The following is a 17940-nucleotide window of genomic DNA, read 5'->3' as shown; positions in this document are numbered from 1 at the left end:
CCTCGTTCCAATACGTTATAAAAGAGTATGCATTCGTCCACCTTGAATATTATTCATGTTCTGGTTAAAAAAGGCCCTAATGATTTATGCTATACAACGTTTGACATGTTTGAACGAACGGAAATATATTTTTTCCCCTCGTTCATGACGAGAAGTCCGGCTGGCTTAGATCATGTGCTAACAAGACGGAGATTTTTGGACATAAATGATGAGCTTTTTTGAACAAAACTACATTCGTTATGGACCTGTGATACCTGGAAGTGACATCTGATGAAGAGAATCAAAGGTAATGGATTATTTACATAGTATTTTCGATTTTAGATCTCCCCAACATGACGTCTAGTCTGTATCGCAACGCGTATTTTTCTGGGCGCAGTGCTCAGATTATTGCAAAGTGTGATTTCCCAGTAAGGTTATTTTTAAATCTGGCAAGTTGATTGCGTTCAAGAGATGTAAATCTATAATTCTTTAAATGACAATATAATATTTTACCAATGTTTTCTAATTTTAATTATTTAATTTGTGACGCTGACTTGACTGCCGGTTATTGGAGGGAAACGATTTCCTCAACATCAATGCCATAGTAAAACGCTGTTTTTGGATATAAATATGAACTTGATAGAACTAAAAATGCATGCATTGTCTAACATAATGTCCTAGGAGTGTCATCTGATGGAGATTGTAAAAGGTTAGTGCATCATTTTAGCTGGTTTTATGGTTTTGGTGACCCTGTCTTTGACTTGACAAAACATTACACACAACTCTTGTAAATGTACTGTCCTAACATACTCTAAATTTATGCTTTCGCCGTAAAACCTTTTTGAAATCGTAAAACGTGGTTAGATTAAGGAGATGTTTATCTTTCAAATGGTGTAAAATAGTTGTATTTTTGAAAAATTTGAATTTTGACATTTATTTGGATTCAAATTTGCCGCTCTTGAAATGCACCTGCTGTTGATGGAGTGCACCACGGGTGGCACGCTAGCGTCCCACCTAGCCCATAGAGGTTAGTTATGTCTGTTTTTTGATTGCACCTGTTTCGTGTTTGTCATTAGTGGGGGGGTATTTAGTCTGTCTGTGTTTAGTTAGGATTCGTGCGGGATTGTTCTTTGTTACGTGTGGTAGAGGTGGTGTTGGTTTTATGTCGTTGGTTTACTACTTATTGTCTAGGCATTAGGGTTGCCGGGCTGCGCCCCGTCTGCCTTTTTGAGCGGAGCTTCCTTTAGTCGTTTGACTGTTGTGCTCCCAGCCTTATATGGATTTTGCCCTTGGATTTATTAAATCACGTTTGTTCCAACGGACCTCAGTCTCCTGCGCTTGACTCACCCTTAAACTGTTCTATCCGCCCGTGCCAACATAACTGAAGCTAAAAGCCACAGTTCTTATTTTATATATTATTGGCCACCCTGCCACTTGGTTTGCTGCTTGGAGGCTGGAGAATAAATCCATTATTCAAGATGGAACTGACTGCAAGGACTGACTCGACATATCAAGTTATTGCAGAACAGGTTCATAGCAAGTCCTATAATGCACTAATAGTTCCTTAAAACAAACTCACCTTTATACATGCATACATATCAATAATATATTTATAATGCATTACATAACAGGTAACTTAGGAAGTGTTAGCAAACTTGTTTGTGTCTCCCAAGTTGACACGAGACATTCCTGAAATACTTCAAGATGGTATTTCTGTTACGCCTGCTCCCGCTCCCCCTCTCTGGCGCTCGAGGGTGCCAGGCTGCCCTACATTACGCACACCTGTCACCATCATTACGCGCAGCTGAGTAATATTGGACTCACCTGGACTCCATTACTTTGTTGATTGCCCCTCTATAGCTGTCTGTTCTTCAGTTGGTTACCCGTGTCAGCATTATTGTCGTTATGTTGTTTTGTTCCCCTTGTCCAGACGCTGTTCTTGGTTTGGTTTGATGTCCGTTTTCCAGTAAATGTTCACTCCCTGAACTTGCTTCTTGTCTCCAGCGTTGATCCTTACAATTTCGAATAGTGTTTAGTAGAGCTGTGCATTTCTAAGACTTCATCTGAAATATAATAAGGGATAATGGTTGACATCCATGTTTGAAAGTTTACTTCAAAGAAAATATCAATATGATGTACAAGATGAGGTTATGTAAGTTGTTTTCGTGAGTTGGTCAAAGGTCAGCTTGGCCTGAAGGCTTCCCCTCATTCTTGTCCCCACACCTCTTTCACATTATGTCATAAGCACACACAGACACACAAAAGAAACTCATTTTCAGATACTCAACCTTGTTTATTTTTTCCAAATACAAACAGACTGTACATTTTCTACAAGTTCACAATCAACATCAAAACTATAACTTAATTTCATATTACATGGTTTGAACACCAGATATATACAGCCTGATGCACGTCGACTCTGACCTCAACTACTGTAGTAGATCAAATAAAATAATTTACTTTTTAAACAATGTTAAGACTTTGTTTATACAGTGTTTGTTTTTGTTTTTAGACATTGTATGGCTGTGCTTTAAGCAAGCACTGGTGATAGCATTTAGCATTGCATGAGTCATAATAAATCTGTCAAATCTGCAGTATCCATCAATAATTTTACTTCGGTCTATTTGTTAAGTTTAATAAAGACACTGAAATAGCTCCACTCGCCTGTGGCAACCAACCAACCTACAGAATACAAATAACTATATCACAATTATAAAACAGATGGTTCCGTATTGATAATTCCATCTGATTGCCCAAGAAGCGTTCCAAGCTGTGCTTCATTCTCCGATGCGGTCACATCTACGAAGCAATTTCACTTTCTTTTAGTGTAAAAAAGATCTCACTGCACAGGGTAAACATTAATTCAGTAGGCCATAAGAGTCAGTGTGGCTGTTGCTAACCAAACCCAAGGATTCTTTCTACACTCTTAGAAAAAAGGGTTCCAAAATGGTTCTTCGGATGTCCCCATAGGATAATCTCTTTTGGTTCCAGGTAGAACACTTTTGGGTTACAGGTAAAACCCTCTGTAGAAAAGGTTCTACATGGAACCAAAAGGGTTCTTCCTGCAACCAAAAAGGGTTCTTTAAAGGGTTCTGCTATGGGGACAGCCGGGGAACCCTTTAAGGTTTGAGATAGAAAAAAGGTGCTAAGAGTGTACCTCTAAAATATTAAATGTATACATACAATTTACAATAGGTTCATTAAAATGTTACTCTTGCCACTTTGCAACTGGGCAAAGATACATTCCCTCTTCATCTCAGCTGGTTTATACAATATACATTTTATTTTTTTATTGGAGACGATTCATGGAATCAACAAATGAAAAATACATTTTAGACATTCAGTCAATCTCCCTTTTATAGTTAAGGAACTTGATTAGTATTGGTGGGAGGGGCAGGGTGTCGATGTGCCTCAGTCTGGGGATTCCAACCTGCTGACGGATCTTCAGCCTACACAGCTGCATCAGTGAATATGGTGGCACTGAAAGAAAGTGCAAAGAAGTTGCTTATTAAAGGGACTGTGCGATTGGAGAGCAACATATTTATCTGGTTAACACACATGAGAACAGTCAAGGTCACAAGTATGCAACAGTACAAAAATAGGGGCATAACCTTGGAAAATAGATACTCATGTGCAACCTTACATAATGCAGACATATCCCATTGACACCCATGCATAATTTACATGAAACTTTGCGATACATGCTTATTTCTCAAGGTAATTGACCCTAAGTGAACACAGACCCTAATGATTATATAATGGTAAATGAAATACTCCAAGCTCTGTTAATAGTAGAGATCGCTGGCATAAGCTCACTTACTTGCTTTCACCTTGATCCCTGCCCAGTCATGGTTGCTATCCAGGTGCTCGATCAGCCGGGAGCAGAGTTTCACATGGCCAACATAATCCAGGAGCGTGTCTATGATGGGTCCAGCCCAGCAGCTTATTGTCGGATCGTTGATCGTCTCACAGAACTGAAAACAAATTGGATACGGGTATAAGGGTATTGAGCTGAGATGGAATTGGAAACGAATAGACCAGCAAACTGTCTGTATTGCATATTAACCCAACCTACCTGGATGCACATGTTGATTGGAGCTTCGTCCTCATCGTTAGCGTAGCGCAAAGTTTCGGCGAAGTCTCTGCCCCTACTTAAAGTTTGCAGGGGTGGGTGTGGCTTGCTGCCATATGTGCAGTCGAAACAGGAAAGGGCATCGCAGCCATTGTCCATCAGATACTTTAGGATTTGCGAATACTTCATACCGAGCATGACCACTGCCGGGAAGGAGCAGGGGTGTGTGAGGATGGACGCGTTCATGTTAGCTCCATGCTCCACCAGCACTGTGATAATTTCCATGCAACCCCGCCTCACAGCGATAAGAAGAGGGTTGAACATGTCAAGGTTGGGGTTAGCGCCGGCCTCCAGAAGCATTTCGGAGGCCTCTAGGTTGTTGTTGGCGACAGCGAAGTAGAGCGCTGTGCTGCGACGGTCCTCATACATTTTGGATCGGTCTTCTGCCAGCTGGAGATTGACGTCATATCCTCCCTTGATAAGCACTTCTAGAATCCAGTCCCTGTTGTGCTCAGCAGCCAGGTGGAGGGGACTGATGCCACTGCATTGAACTTTGGCCTTACTTGTGGCAGGGATCAGCATGGATACAATGCTACAAAAGGGAAGCAAAGAGATCACTTCTCACACTTAATGATTTTTTTTTTCAAAGAGAAACCAATGCTTTGAATTAACAAATCAATCAATTCACTGCACTCACTCAAAATGTCCTTTCTGGACAGCAACATGAAGAGGCAGGAGGCCAGACTTGGTTGTTCGGTTTGCATCTGCTTTCTGAGATAGAAGCAGTTCCACAACTTCCTTGTGACCATTCTTACTTGCCTCGTACAAGGGTGTTGCCCCATCACATGCCTGGCAGTTCATATCAACCCCTACAATACACAGGAGAATAGTCAAAATGAATACAATGTTGAAATACTGGAAAAGTGGCAACACTGTAACACCACCAGCAAAAGATCGTCTGGATGCTTAATTGTTATTTTTGAATCTATTCATGGCGTTGTAAGGAATGGAATACTTTCTTCAAGATGTAGGCATCCGATACTAGGAAACCCAATAGGATTTGGACATAGAAGTCATTTTCAGGTTCAGTTTGGGTTGTAGGATTTCATTGTCATGCCATTGGGACTATTTAATGGATCAACAATTGTATGTGTTCACCACAGACACTGTGCTGTTCAAAGTCATAAAGGGTCATGCATTCCCAAAAGTGTATTCAATAAGGGCTTGTCATGCATGACCTGTTGCATGACTTTGGACATTATTGACATGATTTGAGGATGGATAAAGTGATATTGCTTATTTAATATAATCAATTCAAATAATCTTGAAGTTGGTTGTCAAAATTCAAAAACCTTACCTTTGCTAATCAGGAAAGACAACACCTCCACTCTCCCGTTCTGTGCTGCCGTAAAGAAAGGGTCTATCCCGTAGATATTGGCTGCATTAAGCTTGGCACCGGCATTCAACAACATCTGGCAAATTTCCACGTTATCATGCCCGGCTGCTTCATGGAGAGGTGTCATACCCTGAACGCAAGCCTTGTGCACTGAGGCTCCATACTTTAGGAGGTGGTCTACAATCTCTGCATTGGGCTTCCCACAAGCTGAAAATGGAATGTGAGAAACAACACACATAACTTTGGTTGGATTTTGCTGTTTGTAAAATATAAGCTGATTGTATAACAGTGGTGGACTTCGTCAGTATGACCATTAACCTAGCTTGAGACCTCGAGACTTGTGTTCGCCCCAGAGCTAACACAGAGTTGAGTCATACAGACAACCTGGCTGCGTTTCATATCACACTGTTCACTATTGAACTTCTTGACAGAACAGCTTTGAAATCAGTTATTTACCTTTCAAGAGTGGTGTTTCTCCGTCATTATTGGCAATGTTGGGATTTGCACCTCTGTCTAGAAGGCACTCCACACAATTCACATGGTGAAAGATGGCAGCCAAAAGAAGTGGGGTCTGATTAAATGTACCACATGTGTTCACTATCCCAGGATGGGCTGTGGGAAAGATAACAGTCCCAAGCAAGTTAAAAACAATCAGCATGTACTGATAAAGGGTCTTCCTTAGATTCAGGAGAACTGTGTGTATAAAATAGAAACCATTCTCAATTACACTTTTCTTTGTTTCACCCTCACCTCTTAATATAATCTTGAGGCATTCTTCTTGACCATAATATGCAGCTTCGTGTAGAGAAATCCATCCATCCTCATTTGGTACAAAGAGACTCTTTGGATTGCATTTCACTATTTCTTTTAAGGCCTTTAAATCACCATTCTCAATCACAGGCACCAGGGGTCTCACATCTCTAAGGCATAGACAAAGATTAAGGGGAAAATGGTCATACAATTTGGGCAAGATAAAAAATGAAAGTGCCTTTGAATGGGGTATGGTAGTAGGTGCTAGGAGCACCGGTTTGTGTCAACAACTGCAACGCTGCTGGGTTTTTCATACTCAACAGTTTCCTGTGTGTATCTTAAATGGTCCACCACCCATAGGATATCCAGCCAACTTTTGTGCAAAGCATTGGAGTCAACATGGGCTAGCGTCCCTGTGGAAAGCTTTCGACACTGTGTAGAGTCCATGACGAATTGAGGCTGTTCTGCGGGCAAAAGAGGGGATGCAACTCAATGTTAGAAAGGTGTTCCTAATGTTTGGTATAGTCAGTGTACACTGAGTGTACAAAATATTAGGAACACCTTCCTAATATTGAGTTGCACCCTCTTTTATCAGAACAGCCTCAATTCGTCGGAACATGGACTCTACACTCAAACCGGTGCGCTTGGCACCTACTACCATACCCTGTTCAAAGGCACTTAAATCTTTTGTCTTTCCCATTCACCCTCTGAATGGCACAACATACACAATCCATGTCTCAATTGTCTGAATTTTAGAGCAAAACGGAGAACACCATCGTGTTCGTGAGAGTCTCCCCTTTCCATAGTTTGTAGGTCAAACCGTTCAGACGCTACAGATATTTTTGTGAGAAGACGAATTTTCGTGAATGTCTCATGGTGTGACAAACACCGCTCTAACTCTCCCACCTTTCGCCGCAGATGCGGAAGTGCAACACTGGCGGATGCGGTGGATTGAGACGCATTCCAATGCAAAAACACTGATATCTCTACCTTAAACTGCTGGGATGTTTTTGTTATGTAACTTAGATTGACGCGCCGGTGTGTCAATCGACTCTAGGGGGTTAAAAGGTACACACACAGGAAACTGTTGAGTATGAAAAACATCAAAAAGGGATCATAGCTTTCCCCTGGATTCCCCTGGTCAGGCTATGTCATGGAAAAAGCAGATGTTTCTAAAGTTTTGTACACTCAGTGTATATCATGTCATGTAAACATTAGCCGCATCAGGAGACACACTTGTGGAACCCCTGTGTTACTGCTGTCCCTGTTAGAGAGAGCTGTCACCCACCATCTGATTTCTACTGTATGTTTGGCATTTTGGAATTATAATAAACCTGCTGTATTTATACTCATCCTATCTGGCATACATATTGTCAAAATAAGACAAAGGGTTGACAGACTCACATAATATGGTCTGCTAAAGGTGGGTTTGCACGTGAGGGGTTTGGAGGTGGGTTGGCTGGGTTCGGGTTGGCTCTGGGAAAGTCATACATGTGCCTTGTTGCAGAGGGGAGCCTGACCCCGGTCATAACTTGGTTGGTGGTAAATTGGTTTGGCTGGTAATTGGGTTGCCAATACACAGGTGGGGACGATTGAATGGCGTTAATAGAGTTGTGGTCCTCAGTGAGGCTGCGTTCAACGGCCAGCTGCATCAGCTCCTCATCTGACAAGGCGCTGTAAGGACTGTAGTCATCAAGACCTCTAGGGGTGCCCATCCTTCCAGGCATGGACACGCTGGCCACAGCCATGGTTGATCTATTTGCAAGGAAACAAAAGTCATGACAATGAAATTCACTAAAACTGAACTTCACTTTTAAAACACAATTCAGTATGCAACCAAAACCACTAACAGCACGTGCATGTCAAAGTAAAACTGCTAAAACACATTTTTTATATTTATATATGAAAGTCAAGACTGTGAGACGTGTACTGCATGTGCTATTGCCAAAGAGGTAATTCAAAACATTTTTGAGTTTAAAGATTGCGGATAAAACCTTTTGCAAAGTTAGTGTTGTGGACATAGTGTGGATACCAACATGTTTCAAGCAGACCACCATAGTCCCTGTGCCCAAGAAAGCGAAGGTAACCTGCCTAAATGACTACCGCCCGTAGCACTCACAACTGTAGCCATGAAGTGCTTTGAAAGGCTGGTCATGGCTCACATCAACACCATTATCCCAGAAACCCTAGACCCACTCCTATTCTGCATACCACCGTAACAGATCCACAGATGATGCAATCTCAATCCCACTCCACACTGCCCTTTCCCACCTGGACAAAAGGAACACCTATGTGATAATTCTGTTCATTGATTACAGCTCAGCGTTCAACACTATAGTGCCCTCAAAGCTCATCAATAAGCTAAGGACCCTGGGAATAAACACCTCCCTCTGCAACTGGATCCTGGACATCCTGACGGGCCGCCCCCAGGTGGTAAGGGTAGGTAACAACACATCCGCGACGCTGATCCTCATCACAGGGGCCCCTCAGGGGTGCGTGCTCAGTCCCCTCCTGTACTCCCTGTTCACTCATGACTGCACGGTCAGGCACGACTCCAACACCATTATTAAGTTTGCAGATAACACAACAGTGGTAGGCCTGATCACCAACAATGACGAGACAGCCTTTTGGGAGGAGGTCAGAGACCTGGCCATGTGGTTCCAGGACAACAACCTCTCCCTCAATGTGATCAAGACAAAGGAGATGATTGTGGACTACAGGGAAAAGAGGACCGAGCACACCTCCATTCTTATTGATGGGGCTGTAGTGTAGCAGGCTGAGAGTTTCAAATTCCTTAGTGTCCACATCACTAACAAACTAACATGGTCCAAGCACACCAAGACAGTCATGAAGAGGGCACGACCAAACCTATTCCCCCTCAGGAGACTGAAAAGATTTGGCATGGTCCTCAGATCCTCAGAGGTTTCTACAGCTGCACCATTGAGGGCATCCTGACTGGTTGCATCACTGCCTGGTATGGCAACTGGTATGGCAACTACCCTACAGAGGGTAGTGCGTACGGCCCAAGCTTCCTGCCATCCAGAACCTCTATACCAGGCGGTGTCAGAGGAAGGCCCTAAAAATTGTCAGACTCCAGCCACCCTAGTCATAAACTGTTCTCTCTACTACCGCATGGCAAGCGGTACCGGAGCGCCAAGTCTAAGTCCAAGAGGCTTCTAAACAGTTTCTACCCCCAAGCCATAAGACTCTACAGGTTGGAAGAATTGCCCCCCCTCTCTTTTACACCGCTGCTACTCTCTGTTGTTATCATCTATGCATAGTCACTTTAATAACTCTACCTACATGTGCATATTACCTCAACTAACCGGTGCCCCCACAAATTGACTCTGTACTGGTAGCCCCCTGTATATAGTCTCGCTATGTTATTTTACTGCTGCTCTTTAATTACTTGTTACTTTTCTTTGTAAAAGTAACTTTTCTTTTTTAAATGTAAGAATTTTACGGTCTACACCAAATGTATTCGGCGCATGTGACAAATAAGATTTTATTTAACTAGCTGTTAAAAAGCAGCCAATGACTGGAACAAACTGCTGTCACGTCCTGACCAGTAAAGGGGTTATTTGTTATTATAGTTTGGTCAGGACGTGGCAGGGGGTATTTGTTTTATATGGTTTTGAGTGTGTGTTTATGTAGAGGGGTGTTTGATTGATGTATTCCGGGGTTTTGGTCATTGTTCTATGTTTGTATATTTCTATGTCTATTCTAGGGTGTTTAGATCTTTGTTTAAGTAATTGTGATTGGGGCCTTCAATTGGAGGCAGCTGTGTATCGTTGCCTCTGATTGAAGGTCCTATAATTAGGAGTATGTTTGTTTTGGGGATTGTGGGAGGTTGTTCTATGCACTGCTGTATTTAGCCTGCAAGACTGTTAGTTTGTTCGGTTCTTGTTTTGCTTTTTAAGTGTTCACAAATAAAGTTAAGATGAGCACTTGACCCGCTGCGCCTTGGTCCATTCACTACGACAAACGTGACACTAGCACTAACACAATTTTACAGAAGAGTATTAGGGCCAGGTGAAGAGAAAAAATTAACTTTATTCACAAAATTAAATATTGGCTTAATTTAAAAAAATATATTTCAACTTTGTTCTCAATTTCAACTATTTCAAGCATTTTGAGTTTTTGAAAGTACTATCTGTGCAATAAATAAAATCACATCACTGCTTATTTATCTCTTCACTTGGCCCTAATATTCTTCCGTACATTTAACTTACCACCAAGCTCTTGATAAGTGTTAGTGCTGGGATTTACCAAAAATCATCACATCATACAATAGTAATCCTATATCAAACCGACGGGAGGGTAATTTAGCCAAAAGAGTAATTGAGAAGAAAGATTTGATTTTAAGCTGTACATCATTTCTCTACTTAGTCTCCTATGACAACAAAAACATAACTAATGGAGAAGAATGTCCTTAGTTTTTGGTTATGATAGAGTAAGACAGCTGTACCAATCGCATTACATCATATTCCTCCAAATTAGTTAATAATTTCATAAATTAAAATGAGAGAATCTTAGACTGCATACCACATGCTTAGGTTGATTCATGGCATGTCTTGATGTGATTTCTCTACAGTAACTATGCTAGTATACAATTATAAACAGTAATTTAACCATTAATTTCCACAAAGTCATTGTTTTGTGTACCATTGTTTTTTGGATCTGCAATTACAGCTTAATAATGACATTTTAGCTGGTGACCAAAGTAAACACAATCATGTGGCTAAAGGCAACTTAGTGTAAAGTGCAATTAATGAAAGCATGCATGCTGTCCCTATAAAGCTGAGTAATAACATGGCTGTTAGCATAAGCATAAAGTAAGGTGGCTGAAGGCAACTTGAGTAAGGTTAAAGGAATACAAACCCTACTGGCAAGCTATACCTACTTTGTAGCGTCTGCAGTGTGCAGTCAAAACACTTTAACAGTAGACTAGCAGTTATCAGATTGCAGTCCTCGTGAAGGGATGAGGATTTGAAAATGTCTTGCACTCTGTGTTGTCCTCCAGGCGAATGAAGAAAAAGCAGCAGCTCAATGTTAATGACATATTCCAAAGGGGGTCTTGATTTCATTCTTTGAAAAGCTGACCCTTGATGGCAAACTTTGCTTCCATGTATAGCTCAGAATAGGAATGCCCTACTTCAGATATGGCACGGTTGATGCTGACACTTAAAGTGCCTAGAGAACGGGGGAAACCAAACATAAACTTGTCCCAGGTTACTCCCAAGGCTGTAAATTTTAATTTTTTTATATATTTTTATTTCACATTTACAACAACACAGAGTTACACATGGAATAAACAAACATACAGTCAATAATACAATAGAAAAATAATACAATAAATAGGCCAAAGTGGCGAGATAATTACAATATAGCAATTAAACACTGGAGTGATAGATGTGCAAGTAGAGATACTGGGGTGCAAAGGAGCAAAATAAATAACAGTATGGGGATGAGGTAGTTGGATGGGCTATTTACAGATGAGTTATGTACAGGTGCAGTGATCTGTGAGCTGCTCTGACAGCTGGTGCTTAAAGCTAGTGAGGGAGATATGAGTCTCCAGCTTCAGTGAGTTTTGCAGTTGTCACGGTTGTCGTAAGGATCAGACCAAAACGCAGCGGGAATATGTATACTCATCTTCTTTTTATTTTGAAGAAGGAGGATGTCACGTCCTGACCAGTATAGGGGTTATTTGTATTTGTAGGTTAGTCAGGTTGTGGCAGAGGGTATTTGTTTCATGTGGTTCGGGGGTTATGTGTATTGTGTAGGGGTGTTTGATTTATTATTTCCGGGTTTTGGTTTATGTTCTATGTTTTGTATTTCTAGGTTCATTCTAGTTCTTTGTATTTCTATGTCTAGGTAATTGGGTGTTGGACTCTCAATTGGAGGCAGGTGTTTTCTGTTGCCTCTGATTGAGAGTCCTATATATAGGTATGTGTTTTGTTTGTAGTTTGTGGGTAGTTGTATTTCGCACTGCTGTGAGTATTAGCCTGTGAAACTGTCGGTCTGGCGTTCTTTGTTTTCCTGTTATTTAATAAATTATAATGATGAACATGCAACCCGCTGCGCCTTGGTCCTCTCTACCCAACGACAGCCATTACAGAGGAACAAAAAAATACATATACAAAAAAACAGTCCTGTCAGGTGCACAAACACTAAACAACTACCCACAAAATCCCATAGAAAACCACCCCTCTTAAATAGGACCTTCAATTAGAAGCAACGAGGAGCAGCTGCTTCCAATTGAAGGTCAACCCCATTAACTAAACATAGAAAGACTACAACAAACAGAACATTAACCCCGAAACACATAAAACAAACACCCCTCTTACATAAGAACATAGCCCAACAAACCCCAAAACACTCTAAACAAACACGTCCTGACCAAACTACAATAACAAATAACCCCTTTACTGGGCAGGACGTGACAGCAGTTCGTTCCAGTCATTGGCAGCAGAGAATTGGAAGGAAAGGCGGCCGAAGGAGGAATTGGCTTTGGGGTGACCAGTGAAATATACCTGCTGGAGCGCGTGCTACGGGTGGATGCTGCTATGGTGACCAGTGAGCTAAGGCAGGACTTTACTTAGCAAAGACTTATAGATGACCTGGAGCCAGTGGGTTTGGCGATGAATAGGAAGCGAGGGCCAGCCAACGAGAGCAGACACATCGCAGTGGTGGGTAGTATACAGTGAGGGTAAAAAGTATTTGATCCCCTGCTGATTTTGTACGTTTGCCCACTGACAAAGAAATGATCAGTCTATAATTTTAATGGTAGGTTTATTTGAACAGTGAGAGACATAATAACAACAACAAAACATCCAGAAAAACGCATGTCAAAAATGTTATAAATTGATTTGCATTTTAATGAGGGAAATAAGTATTTGACCCCCTCTCAATCAGATTTCTGGCTCCCAGGTGTTTTTTATACAGGTAACGAGCTGAGATTAGGAGCACACTCTTAAAGGGAGTGCTCCTAATCTCAGTTTGTTACCTGTATAAAAGATACCTGTCCACAGAAGCAATCAATCAATCAGATTCCAAACTCTCCACCGTGGCCAAGACCAAGAGCTCTCCAAGGATGTCAGGGACAAGATTGTAGACCTACACAAGGCTGGAATGGGCTACAAGACCGTTGCCAAGCAGCTTGATGAGAAGGTGACAACAGTTGGTGTGATTATTCGCAAATGGAAGAAACACAAAAGAACTGTCACTCTCCCTCGGCCTGGGGCTCCATGCAAGATCTCACCTCGTGGAGTTGCAATGATCATGAGAACGGTGAGGAATCAGCCCAGAACTACACGGGAGGATCTTGTCAATGATCTCAAGGCAGCTGGGACCATAGTCACCAAGAAAACAATTGGTAACACACTACGCCATGAAGGACTGAAATCCTGCAGCGCCCGCAAGGTCCCCCTGCTCAAGAAAGCACATATACATGCCCGTCTGAAGTTTGCCAATGAACATCTGAATGATTCAGAGGACAACTGGGTGAAAGTGTTGTGGTCAGATGAGACCAAAATGGAGCGCTTTGGCATCAACTCAACTCGCCGTGTTTGGAGGAGGAGGAATGCTGCCTATGACCCCAAGAACATCATCCCCACCGTCAAACATGGAGGTGGAAACATTATGCTTTGGGGGTGTTTTTCTGCTAAGGGGACAGGATAACTTCACCGCATCAAAGGGACGATGGATGGGTCCATGTACCGTCAAATCTTGGGTGAGAACCTCCTTCCCTCAGCCAGGGCATTGAAAATGTGTCGTGGATGGGTATTCCAGCATGACAATGACCCAAAACACACGGCCAAGGCAACAAAGGAGTGGCTCAAGAAGAAGCACATTAAGGTCCTGGAGTGGCCTAGCCAGTCTCCAGAGCTTAATCCCATAGAAAATCTGTGGAGGGAGCTGAAGGTTTGAGTTGCCAAACGTCAGCCTCGAAACCTTAATGACTTGGAGAAGATCTGCAAAGAGGAGTGGGACAAAATCCCTCCTGAGATGTGTGCAAACCTGGTGGCCAACTACAAGAAACGTCTGACCTCTGTGATTGCCAACAAGGGTTTTGCCACCAAGTACTAAGTCATGTTTTGCAGAGGGGTCAAATACTTATTTCCCTCATTAAAATGCAAATCAATTTATAACATTTTTGACATGCGTTTTTCTGGATTTTTTCGTTGTTATTCTGTCTCTCACTGTTCAAATAAACCTATCATTAAAATTATAGACTGATCATTTCTTTGTCAGTGGGCAAATGTACAAAATCAGCTGGGGATCAAATACTTTTTTCCCCCACTGTATGGGGCTTTGGTGACAAAACGGATGGCAGTGTCATCGCCGAAGTCAAGGATCGGTAGGATAGTGAGTTTTACGGGGGTATGTTTGGCAGCATGAGTGAAGGAGGCCGATTCTAGATTTAATTTTGGATTGGAGATGCTTAATGTGAGTCTGAAAGGAGAGTTTACAGGCTAACCAGACACCTAGGTATTTGTAGTTGTCCACATATTCTAAGTCAGAACCGTCCAGAGTAGTGATGCTGGACGGGCGGACAGGTGCAGGCAGCGATCGGTTGAAGAGCATGCATTTAGTTTTACTTGCATTTAAGAGCAGTTTGAGGCCACGGAAGGAGAGTTGTATGGCATTGAAGCTCGTCTGGAGGTTAGATAACACAGTGTCCAAAGAAGGGCCAGAAGTATACAGAATGGTGTCGTCTGCGTAGAGGTGGATCAGAGAATCACCAGCAGCAAGAGCAACATCAATAATGTATGCAGAGAAAAGAGTCGGCCCGAAGATTGAACCCTGTGGCACCCCCATAGAGACTGCCTGAGTCCCTCCGATTTGACACACTGAACTCTGTCTGAGAAGTAGTTGGTGATCCAGGCGAGGCAGTCATTTGAAAAACCAAGGCTGTTGAGTCTGCCGATAAGAATGTGGTGATTGACAGAGTCGAAAGCCTTGGCCAGGTCGATGAATACAGCTGCACAGTATAGTCTCTTATCGATGGCGGTTATGATATTGTTTAGGACCTTGAGCGTGGCTGAGGTGCACCCATGACCAGCTCGGAAACCAGATTGCATAGCGGAGAAGGTACGGTGGGATTCGAAACAGTCGGTGATCTGTTTGTTAACTTAGCTTTCGAAGACCTTAGAAAGGCAGGGTAGGATACATATAGGTCTGTTGCAGTTTGGGTCTAGAATGTTTCCCCCTTTGAAGAGGGGGATGACCGCGGCAGATTTCCAATCTTTGGGGATCTCAGACGATATGAAAGAGAGGTCAAATAGGCTAGTAATAGGGGTTGCAACAATTTTGGTGGATCATTTTAGAAAGAGAGGGTCCAGATTGTCTAGCCCGGCTGATTTGTAGGGGTCCAGATTTTGCAGCTCTTTCAGAACATCAGCTATCTGGATTTGGGTGAAGGAGAAATGGGGGAGGCTTGGGCAAGTTGCTGTGGGGGGCGCAGGGCTGTTGACCGGGGTAGGGGTAGCCAGGTGAAAAGGATGGCCAGCCGTAGAAAAATGCTTATTGAAATTCTCAATTATCGCGGATTTATCGGTGGTGACAGTGTTTCCTAGCCTCAGTGCAGTGGGCAGCCGGGAGGAGGTGCTCTTATTCTCCATGGACTTTACAGTGTCCCAGATCTTTTTGGAGTTTGTGCTACAGGATGCAAATTTCTGTTTGAAAAAGCTAGCCTTTGCTTTCCTAACTGCCTGTGTATATTGGTTCCTAACTCCCCTGAAAAGTTGCATATTGCGGGGTACTATTCGATGCTAATGCAGTACGCCACAGGATGTTCTTGTGCTGGTCAAGGGCAGTCAGGTCTGGAGTGAACCAAGGGCTATATCTGTTCCTGGTTCTACATTTTTTGAATATGGTGTGCTTATTTAAGATGGTGAGGAAAGCACTTTTAAAGAATAACCAGGCATCCTCTACAGATCGCTGAGATCCTGGTTGAAGACAGCAGAGGTGTATTTGGAGGGCAGGTTGGTTAGGATGATATCTATGACGGATTTGGGGTTGTACCTGGTAGGTTCATTGATCATTTGTGTGAGATTGAGGGCCTCAAGCTTAGATTGTAGGATGGCCGGGGTGTTAAGCATGTCCCAGTTTAGGTCACCTAACAGCACAAGCTCTGAAAATAGATGCTGCTGTATTGTACTGTACATCTTGAGTACCAGCAGATTTCCCAACCTTACAATGTCTCAGTTTAACGGCACTATGAAATGTCGACCTGTTGGTCTTCCACACACAAACACTAATCAATAGCTGTTGAAATGTTGTCTATTTGGATTAAAAAATCATCAGTTCAATCGAACAGGTGTGCTGAAACTTTTCTTCCCATACTGTGTTCTGTTTCCACACTTCCAAGTCTTGTTCATCACTCAACTAAATGGAAATTAAGTTTCACTTTGACTAGACACTTACCTCAGTTGTACAATACCACTATATGCTATAATATTTTGTCCTGCTTGAAAATCAGAGACATGGTTTGAATATTGCCGTCCATCAACGATTCCCAACCAAATCATTTGGTTTAATTTAGTGAGCTTGAGCAATTTTGACAAAAATAATAGATACATGTTGCCCTTAGATTCGTGCAAGGTTGGTAGAATCTTATCCAAAATGATTCACAGCAGTAACAGCTAACAAAGGTGCTTCCACCAAGTATTAACTCTGGGGTGTGAAGACATATGCTATGCCATCAATATATCTTAATGTTTTATTTTTTGTTAATTAAATGTTAAAATACAGTATCAAAATAACAAGGTGATAGTGTATTGTATTTAATGCAACATTACTATCAACTGCTCTGAAATACAGTACCAATAAAAAGTTTGGACACACCTACTTATTTCATTTTTTTTTTTTTTACTATTTTCTACATTGTAGAATAATAGTGAAGACATCAAAACTATGAAATAACACATATGGAATCATGTAGTAGCCAAAAAATGTTAACAAATAAAAAATATATTTTATATTTATCATGACTCAGAGTGAGACCCAGATTTAGACACGTGAGGCAGATGGTTCACGTCTCAGAGATTTATTGAGTACACAGGGGTAGACGAACTGGCAACAGACACACAGAAAACACAGGTAAATGCACAGTGGATAATGGAGGAAATGGGAGTTACCTGGTGGGGGCTGCAGACCAGTTGCAGAGGATAAATTCATTTTAGTTACCAGCCTCAGAAATTGCAGCCCAAATAAATTATTCACAGAGTTCAAGTAACAGACACATCTCAACATCAACTGTTCTGAGGAGACTGCGTGAATCAGGCCTTCATGGTCGAATTGCTGCAAAGAAACCGCTACTAAAGGACACCAAAAAGAAAGAGACTTTCTTGGGCCAATAAACATGAGAAATGGACATTAGACTGGTGGAAATCTGTCCTTTGGTCTGATGAGTCCAACTTTGAGATTTTCGGCTCCAACCGCTGAGGCTTTGTGAGACAAAGAGTAGGTGAATGGATGATCTCTGCATGTGTGGTTCCCACCATGAAGCATGGAGGAGGAGGTGTGATAGTGTGGGGGTGCTTTGCTGGTGACACTGTCGGTGATTTATTTAGAATTCAAGGCACACTTAACCAGCATGGCTACCACACAATTCTGATGCGATACGCCATCCTATCTTGTTTTCGCTTACTGGGACTATCATTTATTTTTTCAACAGGACAATGACCCAACACACCTCCAGGCTGTGTAATGGCTATTTGACCAAGAAGGAGAGTGATGG

General features: G+C 42.1%; 1 protein-coding gene across 1 annotated transcript; it reads right to left on the bottom strand.

The window, feature by feature from the left end:
* Positions 1-2251: 2251 nt before the first annotated feature.
* LOC106571697 (ankyrin repeat and SOCS box protein 2) lies at positions 2252-11294 on the bottom strand. Its single transcript, XM_014145074.3, has 9 exons — positions 11101-11294; positions 7602-7952; positions 6198-6367; positions 5904-6059; positions 5409-5654; positions 4749-4920; positions 4055-4643; positions 3800-3953; positions 2252-3459 (listed from the first exon to the last, which is right to left on the bottom strand). Exons 2-9 carry the CDS (start codon positions 7943-7945, stop codon positions 3320-3322), a joined length of 1971 nt encoding a protein of 656 aa, XP_014000549.1. The 5' UTR covers positions 7946-7952; positions 11101-11294; the 3' UTR covers positions 2252-3319.
* Positions 11295-17940: the final 6646 nt, after the last annotated feature.

This window comes from Salmo salar, chromosome 15 (assembly GCF_965601325.2).
Source record: "Salmo salar chromosome 15, fSalSal1, whole genome shotgun sequence".
Taxonomy (NCBI): domain Eukaryota; kingdom Metazoa; phylum Chordata; class Actinopteri; order Salmoniformes; family Salmonidae; genus Salmo; species Salmo salar.
This window is presented reverse-complemented; position numbering and strand designations above follow the sequence as displayed.

Coding starts and splice junctions, on each gene's coding strand:
- LOC106571697 (XM_014145074.3), bottom strand. CDS start 7,945: ATGGCTGTGGCCAGCGTGTCCATGCCTGGAAGGATGGGCACCCCTAGA. Junction 6,060..6,197: donor CCTCAAGATTATATTAAGAG/GTGAGGGTGAAA, acceptor TCTTTCCCACAG/CCCATCCTGGGATAGTGAAC. Junction 4,644..4,748: donor GTCCAGAAAGGACATTTTGA/GTGAGTGCAGTG, acceptor TCCCTTTTGTAG/CATTGTATCCATGCTGATCC.